Source organism: Hyalella azteca, unplaced genomic scaffold (genome assembly GCF_000764305.2).
Source record: "Hyalella azteca isolate HAZT.00-mixed unplaced genomic scaffold, Hazt_2.0.2 contig12552, whole genome shotgun sequence".
Classification (NCBI taxonomy): Eukaryota; Metazoa; Arthropoda; class Malacostraca; order Amphipoda; family Hyalellidae; genus Hyalella; species Hyalella azteca.
In genome coordinates, this window is record NW_025942508.1 from 89,319 (window position 1) to 110,295 (window position 20,977).

Here is a 20,977-nt window from a genome sequence, read left to right on the forward strand (position 1 = left end):
ATCAATCATCATCTACTTATGCTGCTTGAGCATACCTCTGCCAATCATCAATCATCATCTACTTATGCTGCTTGAGCATACCCCTGCCAATCATCAATCATCATCTACTTATGCTGCTTGAGCATACCCCTGCCAATCATCAATCATCATCTACTTATGCTGCTTGAGCATACCTCTGCCAATCATCAATCATCATCTACTTATGCTGCTTGAGCATACCTCTGCCAATCATCAATCATCATCTACTTATGCTGCTTGAGCATACCTCTGCCAATCATCAATCATCATCTACTTATGCTGCTTGAGCATACCTCTGCCAATCATCAATCATCATCTACTTATGCTGCTTGAGCATACCCCTGCCAATCATCAATCATCATCTACTTATGCTGCTTGAGCATACCCCTGCCAATCATCAATCATCATCTACTTATGCTGCTTGAGCATACCCCTGCCAATCATCAATCATCATCTACTTATGCTGCTTGAGCATACCCCTGCCAATCATCAATCATCATCTACTTATGCTGCTTGAGCATACCCCTGCCAATCATCAATCATCATCTACTTATGCTGCTTGAGCATACCCCTGCCAATCATCAATCATCATCTACTTATGCTGCTTGAGCATACCCCTGCCAATCATCAATCATCATCTACTTATGCTGCTTGAGCATACCTCTGCCAATCATCAATCATCATCTACTTATGCTGCTTGAGCATACCTCTGCCAATCATCAATCATCATCTACTTATGCTGCTTGAGCATACCTCTGCCAATCATCAATCATCATCTACTTATGCTGCTTGAGCATACCTCTGCCAATCATCAATCATCATCTACTTATGCTGCTTGAGCATACCTCTGCCAATCATCAATCATCATCTACTTATGCTGCTTGAGCATACCTCTGCCAATCATCAATCATCATCTACTTCTGTGCTATGAGCTGGTAAAAATACAGCACCATATGGAATAACACGCAGAATAACCCCTAAACTTGCCCATTTGTGCTAATGAGCCTTTGAAAAGAAGTTTAGGTTAGAACAAATAAAATTACGCAATTTCCATGGCGCCATTTTTTCACGTTAATTCCTACGTCATTCCCAGGTTACTTCCTTAGACGTCTCACGTCAGGTGCACCACACTTTACTTCACACCCTCGAGACATTTTAACGCACGTAAACAACTCATAAATGCAAGTGTTCCAATTTTTAAAAACGGAAATGTTTTGTTGATGCCGACGAATGAAAGAATTGCTTAAATTTCAATCATATTAAACAACAATTTACTAATATTAGAAGCTTTAAAGAACTAGAGCAAGCTTGGCATTTAAAAAAAAATACTTTAAAAAATTTAACTTTTCAACGTTATATACGGTATATATATATATGCCAGCATTTTTTTACTTTTGAGACTAAAAAGTAGCGAATTTTTTAGAAATGGATTAAGCACGATATGCCACCAGCAGCCGTCGAGGTGCCGATGTTACCACCTTCAACAACCGAACACCGTCAACAGAAAGACGTGGTTGAATTACCGAGCAACTCGTTGATTCGCCGCTAGCCTTGCGTGGGGCGGCCGGAGCTGCTGACCGCCACCCCTCCCAGTTGGTTTACATTCTATGATGGAGTTCTCCTACCTCCATGAAAGCCTTTTTACTCGCGCATGTATGCGAACTAATCTATTTAATAACCCCATGGATTCAAAAAGTCCAAGTTGAAAATCGCGGCGGTAGGGGCTGGACAGACTGTGATTGGTTGTGGGATCAAGATGCCTCCTATCCAGACTGTGATTGGTTATACAATGGCCTTTCCAATATGCTGTGTTTTTGGTCATAATATCGAACAGGATAATAACAAGAAGTGTATTGAATCCCTAAAACATGCATGCGGAATCAATTTCAGTTTCCTTATTTCGAATTAGCTTCGTTAAACAGTCGATGTCAGCACGTGTTTTATAGCCAATCTGTAGCAAAATTCGTAGAAACCATCAATGGCTGGAGAAATCTACATTATTTCCCATTGGAATGAAAAAATATTTCAACACTCAAGCGCAATTTCTGCGATTTACATTCAAGACGCTTCGCACCGCAAATAAAACATAAATTATGTACGTACGTGAAGATGAATGCTTCAGCTGAGAAGTTCTAGAATATTAAATTATAATCGAAAGAAACAATTAGTCAGTATTATATGGTGCAATTATTATGGCACGCCATAACTGAAAAGAGCGAAATGTGTTCTGCCGCATGCCGAACATAATGCTATTACATTACTATGCAGTCATCGTACATTATGCATCACAATTTGACTACCGCATGCCGAACATAATGCTATTACATTACTACGCAATCAACGTACATTATGCAGCTCAATGATTCAGCAGTCACATCTAGCAAGAATTTAAAATTTTGTTGTAAAACTTGATCCGTAAAGGCAGGAATTTTATGAACCTAAATGCAAGTTGGAAAGAAACGAATTAAGATTAGCTTTCAGCTGTGGATATGAAGTAAGATTATGGGAAGTAACCGGACGATATAACACACCTAAAGAAATTTAAAAGGTCGTCATTTATTGAAAGAACGAAACTCACCGATGGTGACTTACGGTGAAGACGAGATGGACGACCCAACAACGTCGGACTCTCAACTTTTTACTCCCAAGTCTTGAGCGACTCACCCACCTCCTTCAACATCAATCATCATCACCGTTATCACACCATCATTATCATCAATCACATCACCATTTCAGAAATGCAAAAAAGCGAAATACATATCTAGAGAGAATACGCACTAGTATTAATTTTGTTGAACTACTCAAAAACGTCAATTATGCAATTAAGGAATCACCAAATTCCCATCACCCCCCCCCAGATGAAATTCAGCAATGCGTATACGGGGCTCAATGCTGATGCTGATAACAGAACAGAACGGTATGAAGGAATCCCGCTTGAGGTGTTCTCGACGCCTGGACCAGGACACGCAGCAGCAGGCATGTCTTGACACGCATACACTGCTGCACGCACAGCTCCCTCGTGCATGAACAAAATACGTTGCGTGTTTAGTGACGACGACCGTACACACTAACGGAGCGTGAAGCACGCACAGGCACGTAGCGTTTGACACGCAAGCACCGGCACGTAGCGTCAGAATCGCACGCCCATCATAGAGCGACACGCTGACACCGGCACGCAGCGCTAGACACGCACGCACCACCACGCCCGGAGAGTCATGCTTAGCGATTAGACGAACGTGACCGCCACCAAAGTCACGAACTTGAATGATGAGCGTGCGTGATCTCACGAACCTCCTGTTGAGTGCGTGATAACGCGTCGCGAGTCTTCGTGTATTGCGTGATCACGAAGATGGGGAATAAGCAATGTCCGTGTACGTGATGCCTTGGTGGAGTGCGTGATGCCTTGGTGGAGTGCGTGGCGTCTTAGTGGAGTGCGTTGCGTCTTAGTGGAGTGCGTGGCGTCTCGGTGGAGTGTATGGCGTCTTTGTGGAGTGCGTGGCGTCTCGATTGAGTGCGTGGTGCCTTGATGAAGTGCATGAGGCTTGAAACAATAATCATCAATAAGGATCACAACCTACGCCTCATGAGGCTAGAAACCAACCTCTCATGAAGCGAGCAACGTGCAACAATCTCAACTTGATTACCGGTATAGCGGAAATTAAAATCGATTATGGCAAAAATCAGAAGATTTTAAATTTGATATCTCCTATATATCAACGCGGAGATTGGAGATGATATTATGAGATTAATCACCATTTTTTCTATCCACATCTCATATTCTGCATTATTAACAAAATTACTAAGAGAATTGAAAGCATGTATTCCACCTTAACCATATTTAGCGGGCAAGTCATTATTGATGGTAGCTTAAAGTCTCAACCCAGAAGCAGCACCAAGTTCCCTGATATGTGATGGAGACTATATATTTATACGTTATCAGCCATCTATCAATCATCAATCATCATCTACTTATGCTGCTTGAGCACACCTCTGCCAATCATCAATCATCATCTACTTATGCTACTTGAGCACACCTCTGCCAATCATCAATCATCATCTACTTATGCTGCTTGAGCATACCTCTGCCAATCATCAATCATCATCTACTTATGCTGCTTGAGCATAAGATATCATCGCAGGATTCTTTGTATTCCATAACAAAGTAAAAGTAAAAAAGAAGTGCAATTGAAATGCATCAGAATGTTATACAATGTCATTAAAATTTGTATTGTCTCTCTTATATAATATAGAATATGAGTAAGTAATAACATGCCTTTTTAGAAATGTTAGTATAAATTCTACTCATAAATCATGTCAGCAATATAAGACAGCGAAGAAAAATGAAAAATCAAGAGGAAAGTCGGCTAGCCAGGAATTTGGTCTGATTATTTCATTCTAAAATAAGGTTAATATAATATAAGATTTAGGTAAAGAATACAAGCTGGAAGCCTGAAGCATCTAAAAAATGCTATGATAAAATTCACAGTAATCTATAAGTTTTCGCGTAAATTTAATATCCAATTCATTTATTGTATTTTAAATGAAAAAATTGTTGTAATAAAGTTCGAATTTGAAGTTACGATAAACGTTCTGAGATAAGGATATCTAGGCTCCTTTGGCAACGATTACGGATATTTATCAGTTAATAGGATATTCTTACTACCCAGACGCAGGGTAGTGTTACAAAAATATGTAGGCGCGTTGCGCTGCGCGTACGTCGATATGTCGTCATGTAACTCGTACATCAGATCAGCGGAACACCAGGACATGAGTTATCGTACAGGAAATCGGCTAGCGCACTTGCCCTATTTAGCTTCACTGTGACGTATCGGTGGAGTCCGATTGAGATTTAAAATTTAAAAATTTAAGCTCCATCGCAAGGGCTTCAGATCTAAGTACTTCGAAATCTTAGCATATTTTTATGCATAAACTTTGTTCAAGCACAACAGATAAGTTTTCTTGGCTTCATTAATCCATGTTATGTCCACTTCCGAGTTAATTCATAAGTAGTAGTGATTCATTAATACTGGTTTTATCATATTTTTAAACTGATGATGGATCTCGTCTTTGAATGTTTTTCATTGAAACATGACACTAGATATTTGGTACATTGAAACATGACCCTAGATATTTGGTGCATTGAAACATGACACTAGATATTTGGTGCATTGAAACATGACACTACATATTTGGTGCATTGAAACATGACACTAGATATTTGGTACATTGAAACATGGCACTAGATATTTGGTGCATTGAAACATGACACTAATACTTCGAAATCTTAGCATATTTTTAAGCATAAACTTTGTTTAAGCAACTCAGACAAGTTTTTTTTTGCTTTACTAATCCATGTTATGCGGCCACTTCCGAGTTCATTCGGAAGTAGTGACTCATTTACACTGGTTTTATCATATTTTGAACTGATGGTGGAGCTCGTCTTTGAATGCTTTTCACTGAAACATGGCACTAGATATTTGGTACATTGAAAACATGGCATCTTATTTACTTTGCGATTCAAGCGATTGCTTAAACTTTATCATAATTTACGTGACACGCATTGTGAAGTCACAGAATGTCAATATTAATTTTTTTAACGTTTCGATGCAAGAATCTTTTTCGAAAAAACACCCGATAAAACACGCTATCTGATTTCAGTATTAGTATCCTAATTATATTGAAACTTCGTCAGCATAACACACGAGCGAGGATAGCAGTAACCATACATCGAACATTGGCGGATCCCAATGAACAAAAAGAAAAAAACCCACAATGACTTGCAGGAAACGAATCATATATTCTACGGGAAACATTTGGGGGGGCGGCGATGAGTACCACCTTTTCAAAACGTCCCTCCCACGCTCCTGCATTCTTGGAGTCATGAAGTGATCTCAAGACTAGGGGGGAGCGGCAATTTTAATTACACAGCTCAGATCGGCAGGCTGTGCGAAGCCTGATAGAATTTTGTGTTTGTAATGCCCTTCTGTTGCTACTCCGCGTCAGCTATGACAAATCTGTAGGTGACAGATCGCGCGCTGTCATTAAGTGCTTTATTAATGTATGTAGCAGCAATCCATATTTACACGTAAGATATAGATCAGTGGGAGACGTCCGGCGAGGATGAGAGATTAAAGTCAACAGCCCTAATACATATAATAACTAGGTAGTTCCTCATAAGCTCAGGTAAGCAATATAGTTACTAGTTTGTCGTAACAAATTCCTTATAGTGTTGTATCGATGGGAATGGAGGGTAGTTAGTTAACTTACGTTTTGTTTACAAATCGTTATGTCGAATAGCCAACCGCGCATCAATCTTGAAACTAAAGCAGCTAATCTCAGAAATGTGACAAAATACTTCAATCACAGCGAAACTTTCGATCAAAGAAATAACTCGTGGGCGTGAGGCTCCAAATCAAAAGCATAAGAAAATCAGACGTCTCCAATTTCGCATTGCATTGCTCAGTGGCACGTCGGTGTAGGCGATGTTTACATTCACCGAGGCATTCGTAAAGCAGCAGGGCTTTGACCAGAAGTTACCGGTTTTATGTAAACACGAAGCTCTTGCTCCTGTGGTAGAACAACGAGACTTTACCAGAGTTCTCCGCAACTATCCCTCTCGAGAGATATTTCTTTGAAAAATTTCCATGTCCACTGTGCAGTTCATATGTGCAGCTCGTAACTACTAATAACTTCTTGTTTTCAATTCCTGCGGGTTTTAAATTTGAATAACATGTTACACTGATGTTTTCGTTTGCAATAAACGACTGACGTACACCACTGACGTTCCAAGATATCCAACTTCACTGACACGTACGACTGACGCACACCACTGACGTTCCAAGATATTCAACTTCACTGACACGCACGAATGGCGTCCAACACTGACGTTCCAAGATATCCAACTTCACGTACAACGATATGTACCTCAGGGCAGACAATCCAGACATCTTTGCTAAAGCCTCTAAGACGATCACTTGCAGGCCTTTTTAGATTAAGTCACTGATAAATAGTCATTATCATGCGTTTTGATTGCAATATATCGATTTATATATTCTTCGCCATCCACTTTTCGCGTCTCAGCCAGAAAAATAACTCCAATAGATGTACACTTAATAATTGTACAATTCAAGAGCCTTAAGTTTATGAACGCTTATTATTTTCTGATTTTTTTAGATAAAAAGGAGGATACAAAGAATTATCGCGTCACGAAAGGCATGCCGTGTTTCATGAAATTTTCTGGAGGAAGAATTTAAATAGAATGAACGCAGATTATTTTGTAAATCTAACTAGCTAAAAACAGTACCTAAGTATTGCCGTCTGGCAAGCTTTTAATTAGGAACAAGAGAAAAAGCTGAACCTTATCCGTTTTATTTTTGTTATGTAAATGATTCTATTTTTCCATGTTGTATGCGGTACGATGTGTTAGTTCAACTAACACGATGTGTTAGTTCAACGAGCCTTTCTTTATCCAGACTAAATTTTTAATATTTGATCCCAGAGTCTCAGTATCCAGGTTTTCAGTTGCACTAATCAGTTTACATCATTAGCGGAAAACCAGACTTGCTGTAATGCCTTCAATATTGTACAAGTTATTTACCTATACATTCCTAATTCGACTTGCAAAACTTCGCTTAGCCTCTCGGATGCCGAACTTCTCTCCTGCCTAGGTTAGGGGTAATTTTCAGCTAGGGAGAATTCTCCCTAACGCATAAAGTCATGTAACTCTGCTCTTGCTCCATAACAAAAAAATATTAATAAAATCTAACTAGACAAGTTTAATTTCTTGTTGCTGATTTTATTCCACTGAAGATATCAACATTAGTTTCATTTCATTTTGTGAAGATATTAGTGCGCCGAGGCCTCCGATATCAAGAGGCCCCCGCAGCACGCGAGCACCGGCCGCGCACGACAGCATCGCGTGCCGCCAGTTCCTGCCGTGCACCAGCGATGGCGCTACTGCACGCAACAGCACGCAGCGAGGCTCTCAGCCACTGTATTTACTGCTTATAGTGAAGCTACGGTACTCTGATCATGAGTACCGTGCACAATACCTGACCAGAGTATCATGAACTAAACCTGACCAGAGTACCATAAACAAAACCTGCCAGAGTACCATGAAAAGAAACATGGACTCATCTAGCACCTTCTCTGGAGCCTTGCAATGTTCGAACAACATTTAAAAACCAGCAAGTGCACATGATGTCATATGAAGCATGAAGAGCGTAAGCACTGAATTTAATTGAGTGCAATTACACTCCCTGTACAGAACGGGAAAGCTCCATCGAAGAATACAAACTGCAACTATCCGCGTTTATGTTTCCTCGTGACAGAACATCATTTCCTAATGTTTCCACATGACAGAACTACTCTCTCACTACATTAAATCTAACTTAATTTTTTAAAAAATAAGAAAACCGTAAAATATAACTGGTATAAATAATGGAACAAAATAACTGATCATTCGACTCATGTCAAGTGTCCACGGCCAGCTCTCCTCCGCTCTACGCGGAAATCTTAACCATTTCGGTCCCTTCCCAGAAATGTGGCCCGAGTTTTCTTGAGTGGAAATAATAACGAGCCACGATCTGGTGAACTCTTACATTCTTCTGCTGTCTAGAAGACCTTCTCAGTTTTAATTTATTTCAGGCCTTAGTGATCTGTGTTAATTAGAAGCAGAGAATGACGACACAGGATGCACGTAGAATATATTAACGTAGAACACTGCCTTCAATTGTACATCTCATCGTCAGTGTTTGAAAGTATACAGTAAGTAGCAAGCCTTTTGTACGATAAGGTCAATTTGCAGGCGAGAAATGGTAGTTATGTCTAACGGATTACTATAATTATAAACAGATTACTATAGTTTCCGGTAAATAATCGCACAAATTTGTTTTGGCAAACAAACTCGGGCAAAAATTAGTGTCAAATTATCTATACAAAATTTGTATCGCGCAATATTCAGGGAAGCACCTAAACTATAATATAGATACCGATATATTTGACATATCAACCGTTCCCAACATATGTTCATGAGTGTGGATAAAGCTTCGCTTCAGCTTTATAGTAACACGTATGAATTGCTGTATCCGCAATGCTTGTTATATTAACTGTTAAATATTACCATCTTGAAAAAAATCCATTGCTATCCAGTTAAACCGTTTGGAAGGCGTAAATAATGCTAGAAATAAGTATAGTAAATTCATTTACATTCCCATTTTGCGAAAAATTCATTAGAGAAAACGTTCTCCATATGGCGGTATTTTTAGCGCATTTTCTCATTTATGGAAGAAATGCACTATTTAATTGTGCTCGCCATGTCCGTCTGTCTGTCCGTCTGTCCGTCCGTCTGTGACCTCAAGTTTTCGTCGACGAGAAAATGCGCTCTTTGTCACTCACTGCAGTGAGTACTGAGTTATATTTTTTTCAAGAGTGCCAATAACATGCAATGCAATCAATTGCAATCTTGAGATAATGCCTCCAGGCCTGCAGCACTTTGTCTATACGTTCATGATAGAGTTAAGGCGGCCTCATAACGATGAGATCATTGCAGTCCACAAACCCGTCACAAGCAATAGTTCGCATCGCTACCTTATCAGCAAAACAGTGGTAAAATGTCAGGAGTGCGAGAAAGAATCCAAGTGTTTCTGGGTAAACTAAAAAAAAAATTTTATTCGAGATTAAATTAGAATTAGACCTTTTAAACGTCAGATAAAGTTGTGTTTTTGATATTTTTTTTCCTTTTCTAATGTACCTGAGTGCATTTTACTGTACCAGAGTCAACGTACAGTTTCTTACAAGTGGCACGGCACATTTGACCCCTCCTGCATGATCATTCACAACAAAATCTACTAGTTGAAATTTCGCACGATTTTCTCCCTCTAACATCAATATTCTTGGTAAATTCCCAACCCTTTCTGCGGCATTTAAAGCTCTCTTCCAACTCCCTTCACTTCTCCCCAAATGTCCCTCATAAATCCCCACTCCTCTCTTCCTCAACTCCCAAAGCTATTTCCCCTCTCTCGAGCAACGGAGGGCGGCGCTCCCCAAGTAATCCCGCCAGCGGTAATCGAGTCCTGGGGCTCTGATGCTCACCATTACCGGCAGTAACTCTACGAGGTATTTATAATTTTTTTCTCCGCCTAAAACTTGAGTGAGTGCGTCACTGAATACAAGTTTCTAAACCAGAAACGCCAAAAAACGAATTGAATTTTATTCGTAGATCAGAACACCAAGAACATCATCGCAGTCTCCCACGATGCACCACCCACCTGTTTTGATGCTAAATGTACAATTATTTGAGGAACTTTATTACTGAAGAATCTAAGCGCCTGTTGACCGATTATATTTTTTCCGCGGCCATTTTTGCGACGTTTTCTCTTCTTTTAACTGGCAATTAAATAGGATAAAAAGAAAAATAATAGAATGATTAAACTTCCATATTCAAAGCAATAAATTATTATACTATGAGTTTAGTTTAACCAAACTTGTCCATATGTTATTTATATATCAGATTAACCCCGGCGTGGCCATTAAGCCTTTGCAAGAATTAAAAACCGCTTCACTCTTGAGCAATTGAGCAAACAGAATCATTTTCTCGCCTTGAGTCAATTGAATTAATTAATTAACGCGCTTAATAACCTCGTATTCCATAATGCCTAACACTAAACAAAGAGGATCAAATTGCAAAAATACACCATGGAAAATGTTGATATGGAACCGTATATATTTTTATCGTTTGACAACGCTGCTTCCGGAAACTAAGTGATGAATCTCGAAGCGTTTCATAAAACATTGACGTGTCTTCAGCGCACACAGAAGATGTTATAATATTGTATCCAGAGCGCATCATAAACAAAAAGTACATATTGTATTCATTGCGAACACAGAACAATCCACCACATACTGTATTTATATGCGCCCAGAACAAGAACTTTCCGCATATTTTCTTCAACGCGCACTAATATCAATAAGTCAGTCACATAATTGTCTTTAGCGCGTGTCCAGAATGAAAATCGTCTAATATTATCTTCAACGCGCGCCCAGAACAATATGACGCATCGTACGTGTTGTCTTTTCTGAGCGCCTTTAATCAGAATGGTCAAGTATATATAATCTTCTTTATATTGCATGCTCAGAACAAGTCGTTATATATTGTCAACACCGAGCGACTATAACATGAATTTGATGGATTGTCTTCACCGCGCGCCAGAACGGAAGTCGTCACGTATTATCTTTGACGCGCTCACAGAACAATAATTGGGCTGAATTTTTTTTTATTACGCGCCCGGAACACGAAGTCGTCAAATATTGCCTATACAGAGCGCCCGGAACACGAAGTCGTCAAATATTGCCTATACAGAGCGCCCGGAACACGAAGCCGTCAAATATTGCCTATACAGAGCGCCCGGAACACGAAGTCATCATGTAGAAAGCTTCCGCCGTACATTCAGCACAAGCATTCATTGTACACGACGTGTACATCGAGCGCTCGCAACCCAACAGACGCCGACATGTGCACACGAATTCGTACAAGTGCTGTCACGTACAGACGAGCGCGTTGCTTGACATTCAGGAGAGCGCTGCACTGTTCCTTCTTCGAATAACTCCCCACGGAGGGTCGATTACACGGAATTCCCGCTTGTGACCCAGGTCTCCGAAACATAAACTGAACACGTACGGTACGGACTGAACGCGTATATACGGCAAGTTTGTGATTGTGATTCGTACCAGACATCGATACCTCTCATTAAGCAACGCAAATCAGGGCTTGTGTAAACAAATTTTAACATGCGCACGACTTGCTGACAACTCAAAGGCATCGCAATCAATTGGCAACGTTCGGGAGATAACATTAATGCTTCGAAGATTTAAAAGGCTTTCCAGTATACTGAAAGTTAGGAACAAATGATTTGGTCGAAAAAAGGCAATTCAATGTGTACAATATTTTCCTACAGATAATTTCGTACAATATGGTAGAAAATTCTGCATGTAGGCCTATCGTTATTTATAGTCTCACAGACTTTAGTTGATGAATTCTCGACAAGCAGAGAAGTTATGAAGGAGAAAATTATCCACGACATCAGCAGACTGGCGACATCTTTGTCCGATTGCTTGCTCAGTGAGAAAAACGCAGTAAAAGATGTCCTCGTTACTCCAACAAAACAACAAACTCAGGACATAGTTTCAAGGCAGTTATCTCATATTCTTGACGTTTCTCTTAACCTGCTATCCCAAAATCTTGGATTAAGTTGAATGCATCAAACATGATGACGGCACCTTGGTCTATCCTAAGACGATAACTGCCAACACCACGAGTCCCTTCAAACAAACTAATAAAAGCCCATTAATTGTAACTTCGAATATATTAATGTCGATAAACTCTATGTTTTCATGGGGCTTTCCTTCGATAAGTTTCGTCAAACCCTTAAGAATTTTGCTTTAAAATCTTGAATTTATTCCTGTAAGTTATCAAGCAGCTTTTTAGTCCTGAAGAAACCAGGAGCTGATTGTTCACCCAAATAATGTTAGGCCATGAGATTACCACATAATAATCAGCATTGAGGGCAAGCCTCCGCTCCTCACTCGTGCCAGCTCACAAGACGCCACGCACATTTTAATGAGCATCACATCGCTTGGCTGCTTCTTGCTTCCTCAGGAGCTCATTTTCCGGTAAGTAAGTTGAATGAAAGACTGGCTGTAAGCTTACGTCATCAAACAGCATTTTTGTCTGCTATAGGGTATACTTGCGTCGCATGGTTGCACATGATGACATAGATGAGATTTTTCAGTCACATCCTCTCGATTACAATTTAAAGCAGTTATTGAGGAATAATTGTTCCCTACCGGCTTCATGGCTACTTCGGAGAAGAGGATATTTGTTCAATTATAAACAGCCCTAAAAAGTAAGAAATCTATCAAACTTTGCTGCTTTATTTGCCTGATTTTTATTCATTGCGCGACAATCACCATTGAATTATTTAATAACTTAGATTTAGGAGTAGCAATAGGTTCTACCGTGTCCGTAAATCATTGAACGCTTGTATTTAATAGCGGTTGTACTTTGCACTTTTGATTTGATAGACAAAACCGCAATCATCGAATGTCATTTCATCTCTCGTAGTTTATTTTATGTTAATTTCATGTTGATCTAGTTCTGCTTTTCTGCGTCTCGTATGCAATAATAAATGTTTCGTGTGAATATTCAAAGCTAGCAATTTAGTGCATTTATTTCAGATAAATTCAGCAATAATGCTGAATTTTGATTTCATTCATTCCCATGCAATTCCTAAGACATTCAACACTTAAGACTTTAATGTTCGATAGAACATATGTGCATAATAATAAAGGTTTTAAATGATGCGTTGTAAGTCTGGTTTATTCTGCCGATAGTTCACAGGCGTAATTGAAGAACTGAAAATCAAGGGAAGCTACTTTCGTTCGTACATAATACACGTTATCATAAATATCTAAAGCAAAAATAATACAAGCAAGATATTAAATGCCGTAACGAATTAGATTCTTGCCTTTGGCATAAAATCAATTTAAGATGTTAACTTCCTTCCGGGACATCGGAACGAACCTTTTCCTCCTCATCAGTTAATCACACAATATTCCCTAAAATATTCATTACTGATGAAATTAGTATAGAATAAATACGTCCTACAGCTACCTCAAGTCATGTGAACAGGAGACCTACGCATCCTTGTGCCGCACCTCCAGGAAATACCGCCGCCACGTCGCGGGGCTGAAGGCGTTCCGTGGCCGTAGCGCTTTACGCCCACTCTAGCAGCGCTGCATTTAAAGCTAAACCCGTCGTGTTTAGCTTTGAGGTGCTAAACTCAACGCAATCGTGGTAGCAAATTGCTGCTTGGGCATCACGCACGTTGTGCTGGGCACCACCAAGCAAGCACGTCGCTGCCTGCGCATCACGCACGTTGTGCTGGACAACAGCTTTGATGATTTGACGATGAGCGTGTACCTAGCAATGATAAAGTACATTAAAAGCACAAAAGCCTAATCTACAAATATATTCTTGATATATTAACACGTGGAAATAAGCACTTATATGAGAATTCCAAAGACTTGAACATCGATGAGAATGTTTTGAGTACTCGCGGGGTAAAATGCATTCGTTTCCAGATGAGAAATTTGCATTGCATCTTCCAGCAGAACATCGGACAATTATTGTAGGAACTCAAAACCGCCTTCCTTGCCACTCGCCTTGCGTACTCAACGGTTAAGAATATGAACATTGTGAAACTTTAATTGAATGGCAGAACCGCGCCAAAACAGACATGGTATATGTCAGAAATTATGTATATATTTCTGGCGTGACGATGAATTGACGAATAAAACCACCTCACTTGAAGGTCATAATATACCTATATATAGCTTGCTTTGTGACAGTTCAATTCAAAGAAAATTCTTCACTATACTTCGAATTTAAAATAACACTAATTAATCGAAATAAAATTACAGCCCCAAGGGGACTTCTCTATAACATCAGTAGACACAACTGCCGAGAAAGAGAGAAATAATAAGACAGTCGGAGGCAACATAAGATGACTTAATTTCAGGGCAGTGATCATCTTTTATTAATTTACTTTAATTATTGCTGGGAATTTATTTTCTTAAGCTTCACGAGGAACCGCGGGTTGGAACATATTTTCAAAACTGACCAATTCTGATAAAAGATGGACTTTTAGCAACACACTAAAGACTGAAGCATTACAATGTATGAAAAACCTAGATAATTTTAAATTTACACATAACTTAGATGTACGTTCTATGTCATTAAACTTACCTGCGTTAGGTTTTGCAGTGGCATCAACACTCCAGACTCTGACAGGAACATGTTTGTTGTTCTGGTCCTTGTACGGCACCGCAGGCAAGCTCTCCCCACGCGTGAGCGGCGGCCTCCCAACACCACCTCCACTCCCTCCTGCCCCACTCCCCACAGAAATGTTATCCTCCAACAGAGTTCGCTTGCAAGCATCGTTGGCTCCTTCTTCCCACTCGAAGGAACGCTTCTGGGGCCTGTGTTGGGGAGGAGGGGGCAGATGTGCGGGGGGTCTCACTAGAGATGGGGGTGGGGGTCCATGAGACGGGTGACCGGAGACCTCCTCAGTTCGGTGGATGAATGGGGCGGCGGTGGCGATCATGTGGGGAGTAACACCAGGTCCCCGGGACCTGTCGCTGGTGGTGACGTAAGTGACGTGTTGGGGAGGTGGTGGGGCTTGTGTGCTGTTGTGGTGGTTGTCGTTCTTGACGTCCATTTTAATGCCAGGCTCCATCTTGACGGGATGAACGCCGTTCTGGTGGACCTCTCTGGTGTGTGGCTTGTGCTGCGAGGACGGGTGGTGCTGGTGGTGAGGCTGAGGCTGTTGTGGCACTGAAGCCGTTGCAACAGCGGCCGGGTGCTGTTGTTGGTGAGGCGGAGGAGGCTGTGAAGGTTGGTGATGATGATGGTGACTGTTCTGGACTCGTGAGTCGTGTACACGAGCCTCCACGAGGCCGTGTGCTCTCTTCATATGCCGTGCTGCCTCCAACACCAGGTCTATACGGTCTGCACCCTCGTAGTTAACACACCCACGACACACGGGCTCAGAGAACTCGTGTATCATCGCCCAGGGCATGCGGGGCAGGTCGCAGAGGTAGCAGTGCTGCCGCGTGCCTCGGTACGTCGCCATCCTCAGGCTTTTGACTTCCTCGGACAATCAAACCTCACCGGAACCCGGCCGGTGGGCCGCGCTCTTCACCAGTACGTGAACTCAACTAAGTTCACACGCCTAGGCAACAAATCCACAAGAGGTACTCTTATTGAGTACACCTCATACTACACAAAAATCAAATAGAATTCGTTACTCAACAATTTTTTCTATCAAGCCAGTCATGATTGTCAAGATTTAACCTCACGCACATGCACGCATGGAGATTCTCTGCTACGCCACAAGATGCGTCAATATCGCGTTAAAAATCCTTGCCAACGTCGGGGGAAGAAGCGACAAGGAGCCAAACATCAGGAGCCAGTGACCCCGAAGTACTAATTTCTTCGTATATCAAAGTATGAATAAAATCTATTTTACTCGTAAGTAAACTGATAGCGATGAATTAAGTGCAACACGATCGCTACGGAATTTTATTCCGTAAGGAAATTCACTCAACAGTTGACTTCACATTATATAAACAAATTTCAGAGTCTGGTTCACTTGCATCATAACGAAGCACAATTTTTTTTTTTTGCTGACAACTGAACTTCAAATCGCTTATGACTTTGAACAAAATACCGACAAACCACAATCACAAAAATCTATTTAATACACACATTTTCTCACTGAATAGCTGAAATAATTTCACATATTACACGACCTGTTACAGCTTCTTAGAAACAATGAATTAGTTTTCGAGTAGACCAATTAATTGTTGATGCTACTACGATGCACATTAAGGGTATAACAGTAGTCACACGACAACGCTCTGAAACAATAATTTTTAAAATTATTTTCATAAGTAGACCCAATTTACATTGACGAATTTCAAATTATAAAAGCTTACGTTTTCAAAGAATCTTACTTACCAGAATAAATAAGCTAATGGACAATGTTTGACTCAAAGTGTAATGGAAATAACCAACGTTTTTATCTTACACAACAGAATGATTAAATTCTTCCAGCTCGGCGGCGACCGTTTTAAATAATTGGATGGCCATGAGTATGTGAAGTGTCAAGGCTTCTTGTAAAATTTTCCATGAAATATACTGTAGGTATCAATTTATTAATGCAAGAGACCAATCAAGTCATCGGTTTCCGATGATGATTATGTTACAACTCTTCAACTCTCCCAACATCATTTTGAGTGCATTAATTATTGCATTTGGCAGGGACTGTCCGCGCTGATATATTGTATATCTACGCTCACATTGTCGTGTGTATAGTGGTAAACAAAAGATGAAAAAAATTATAAATGAAAACTATAATAAACAAAACGATAAATACAAATAACGTCAAGCGAATATAACCGTGTGTTCTCTTTGCTCTAGTTCTTCCTGCTGGCTTCAAGGTTCGGAGCCTTTCTCCGTTGTGGATCACACAGCAATGAATTAGTGCAGAGCATATACGTATGAACGAGGTCACGTCTGGGGTGACTTAATACCAAGAAATTCAAATACCAAAATGTAATAAAACACTATTGCACTGCGTCCCATGACAACATCGAATTCAACATCTCATGTTCCGAGTAAAGCAAGCTCGCACTGCACGTGGCCGTATATCAATTATCGCGACCGTTGCGTCCTGTCATTTATCACGCTTTTTCCGTGAATAACTTCACTCATAATTTAACGAGCAGATCCAAACTCCTATCAATGCGGGCAAAAAGTTACAATTCTCTCATCAAATTATCAGAACATCAAGAACCTGGCAAAAAAAAAAATTGAGACACTATTGTATAAACTAGCACGCCCACGCTCGAAGTTAACTAGCTGTTCGACCAAAATTCTAAAGATCATTTCTACTTTTCTAGAGAACCTGAACGAAATGAAGTAATTGTCGTGATTTTGACATTCATACGAACCCACAAAACATGAGCTGTAATAACGTGCCTCCATTCAAGCGTAGAGCAGAAAACATGGTATAAAGCAGCGGCAAAGCTGCTCAGGAAAAACGAGACGCGAGTTCTGCACTATAGCGACTAACCTTCGCTATTTCAAGCCGTGCACTGATAAGGTCAAACTGAGCAACGGAAGCCTTGCGGTGGACGGCAAACATGAAAACACGCAAACCACGTCGATAAAAGATGAATTAATTCAATGTCTGGAATCTTATGAAAAACTCGCATTGATTGTCATGAAGATACGCTGAAAAATTATGGAACAGTTTCGGCAAGCTAGTGAAACAGTTATTTGCGAGCTAGTGCTCAGAGATAACGAAATGGTTTTTGAACAGCTATCGATACGAGATAACGGTTCATTTGAAGCAATCTCTTGATAGGAATTGAAAGAAGCCAGTTATTGCCAAACCAATGAGAACGCAAGTCAGTCATTGCTTATTGCTCTGCCAGCGATAAGAGATAACGAATCATTTATCGCCGAATTGGCGATAAGAAGTAACGAACAAGATGCAAGCTATTCAGAAATTGAAGACAACACTACTTAATGGTAAAGCTATTTGCAAATAGTGCATTATTTATTAATTTGTATCAGTCAAATATAAATTATATTGAAAATTGAAACCAGCCTGAAATATGCATTCGTCAATCCCTTACAAAAAACATCAGTGATACCCACACCCAACAACATGCCTCTTAACAATTTTCCTGAAGTCTCACACAGCAGTGATGAGTTTTCTCATCGCTTATCGAAGTACCGTTTACATCGGATTTCATTGAGAAATTAATGAATTAGCTGATAGACGTGGAGTTTTAGCTGCGTAGTGAGTCAGAGTGTCAGACAAATGCTTGAGTTCTTGCGAGACTACAGCCTGAGCTGAGTCCAGGGAACAGAACATAGGTACATCGGGATACATTCAAACAAGTGCATTTGTGAGTAGCACTTGTAAAATAAAAGATAAAAATAATAAATACCGTAATTAGCACAATTAAAATTTAAACATTTACTCACTGTGCCCTCAATTAAAATAATTGGTAAGCAAGAGACGCTGGTAAAAGAACCAACCAGAATCACGGACGGATCATGTCTTGGGGCAGTCGATTCTGTGCAGATTTCCCCACTATATTTACCTACAAACACCAGCACAACAATTTATATTGGTTTACTTGCCATTTTAGCCTAAGTTATGTTAGTATCTGTTTAGGTTTACAGGTTAATTAAGATTCAAAGGTATGTATCTTACATTGGAAAACGTAACGAATATTCATTCTGAATCTATTGTAACGATAAAGAAGCATTTGAGTCATATTATGGAACACTGCAAACGCGAGAGATAGCAGAAGAGTGCTTTCGTTGTCGTCTCAATGCATTCGTTGATGTCAAAAACTCGAGAAAAAACAGTTGCAGACGAGGACGCAGTACAGTAAAAAAAATATTAATCAACGGCAGGACTTCTACTAATGCTGAATTTTTTTTTTCAAGCATACTACCAATAATTTACACCATTTCCAACTAACATGTCGGTCACCTCTCTTCGCGACGTGGTATTTTGTGACCAGACACTAAATGAAGAAAGCGACTTCAATGTTGCACTTCAGCCACTCAACAACTAAATAATGTGTAGATAGCATTATCGCTCATCGTCCTTTCCAACCTACACAAAATCGACACCGGTCATACAAAACACATTCCTAACCTGACCTAATGTCGAGCAAAAACCCGACATGCGTGAGTGCAGATGTTTTCATACAGAAGGTTATGCTCATGACTGTGACGTCATAATGTGTACGTAAGCTTCACTTCACGTAACCTCACTCGAAGAAGGCCAGTAAGGCACTGATAACTCAGCTCGCAGCCTCGCACTCGCACACGACTCGCAGTCCCCGTATCTCAGTCCCTGGCCTGGAATTTCGTTAAACACATGCTTTTATTACTTAAAATTCCCTCCTTCACACTGGTTATTCCAATCATTTTTCTGTCAATCTCATGCAAGATACGCCAGAAACTGAGATCTTGAACTCAAAACAAGTAAATCGTTTGATATGAAATGAATCGCATAGATATGATAGTTATCGCACAGCGAAGGCGGCAGCTAGTGGTATAACTGTCAGTGATATTGAAAAACTACAACGAATCTTAATTTTGGATGATATGAGCACAGATTTAGCCCGTTACCAGCTGATTAATCGCATTTTAACTCGTGGTAGCACCGTTAGAGTTGCTCAAAAACTGATGCAGAGAATCATACTTCGTTAATGACTAGAGTTGCACACAGGAATAAAGTACTGATTTGAAGCCAGGCTTCCTTGGGAAGGGCGTAGTGATAGTGATTAAAAATTTCAGTTTTTGGCACTGGACGCCGTCCTGAGCATGTACGAACAAACACACAGCTGCGCGCAGCACTGAACATGGCCACAAACGAACGAACACATCACACGTACACATAACAGAGCTACACCGACACGCCTACACACATGCACGACGTACAAACTAACTCACCAGCCATACAAACAAACGTACGAACGCTGCGAGCCACGTACGAACGAACACACTCTCTCGTGATGTGCTTTGTTCGGTTTAGACGAACACACGAACAAACTGAGTCGTAACTACCAGTCATGTGCGCACAACCATGTGCGCGGGAACAAGCTGAAGGCATTAGTGCGCACGCACGCAGTGACGTGATCGTGCGCAGGTACAGGCGGATCACAGCACAGGCAGGACAAAGCGCCCCGCGTCATGCTCATACTCTAGGAACGTATCTAGGATACGGACCCACATATAACTCTGCCTGCCCAGAATATTTATTGCCTTCACTTCCTGTATAGCCGAGGGTCTGGAGCGCTGCCTGGCTGATCCTTCATCGGGTCACGTGACATGACCTCGTAATTGATGAGGATTTTGCCGAGGATGGATTTGTACACTTGATGTTTGGTGACGTTATAATTAACGAGGAATTAATCGTATAATGGAAGTGTACTTATGATGTTTAGTGATGTTATAATTAATGAGGCAGTAATCATAGGATGGATTTGTACCTATAATGTTTGGTGGCGTTATAATTAATGAGGATTTAGCCGTATAATGGATTTGCACCTATGATGTTTGGTGATACGATTTATGGTTATTCATAGTAATTTTTTACAAACGTTGTTTAACTAAACGTGAATCTCATAATGCTCTTCCACCAATTCATCTGACTTGATGCATTAATAAAGTTAAGCTGCAGAAGTAATTAGCCAAAGTTATGATGTTTTTATTCACTTATGTTATTGGTTACAAGCCCCTGAATTGTCAACGACAAAAGCTTCCCTGTCTCAGGACAACGCATGAAAATCGTGAAATCAATTTGTT

At 40.4% G+C, this 20,977-nt stretch overlaps 1 protein-coding gene across 1 annotated transcript in view; it reads right to left on the reverse strand.

Annotated features, from left to right (window-relative positions):
• Positions 1 to 16,682, reverse strand: part of LOC108664471 (probable E3 ubiquitin-protein ligase IRF2BPL) — a 25,024-nt gene extending 8,342 nt beyond the window's left edge. Inside the window, exon 1 of the mRNA XM_018151060.2 lies at positions 14,822 to 16,682. Within this exon, the coding sequence (XP_018006549.2) occupies positions 14,822 to 15,707 (886 nt within the window). The 5' untranslated portion in view covers positions 15,708 to 16,682. The remainder of the gene's footprint in view (positions 1 to 14,821) is intronic.
• Positions 16,683 to 20,977: the final 4,295 nt, after the last annotated feature.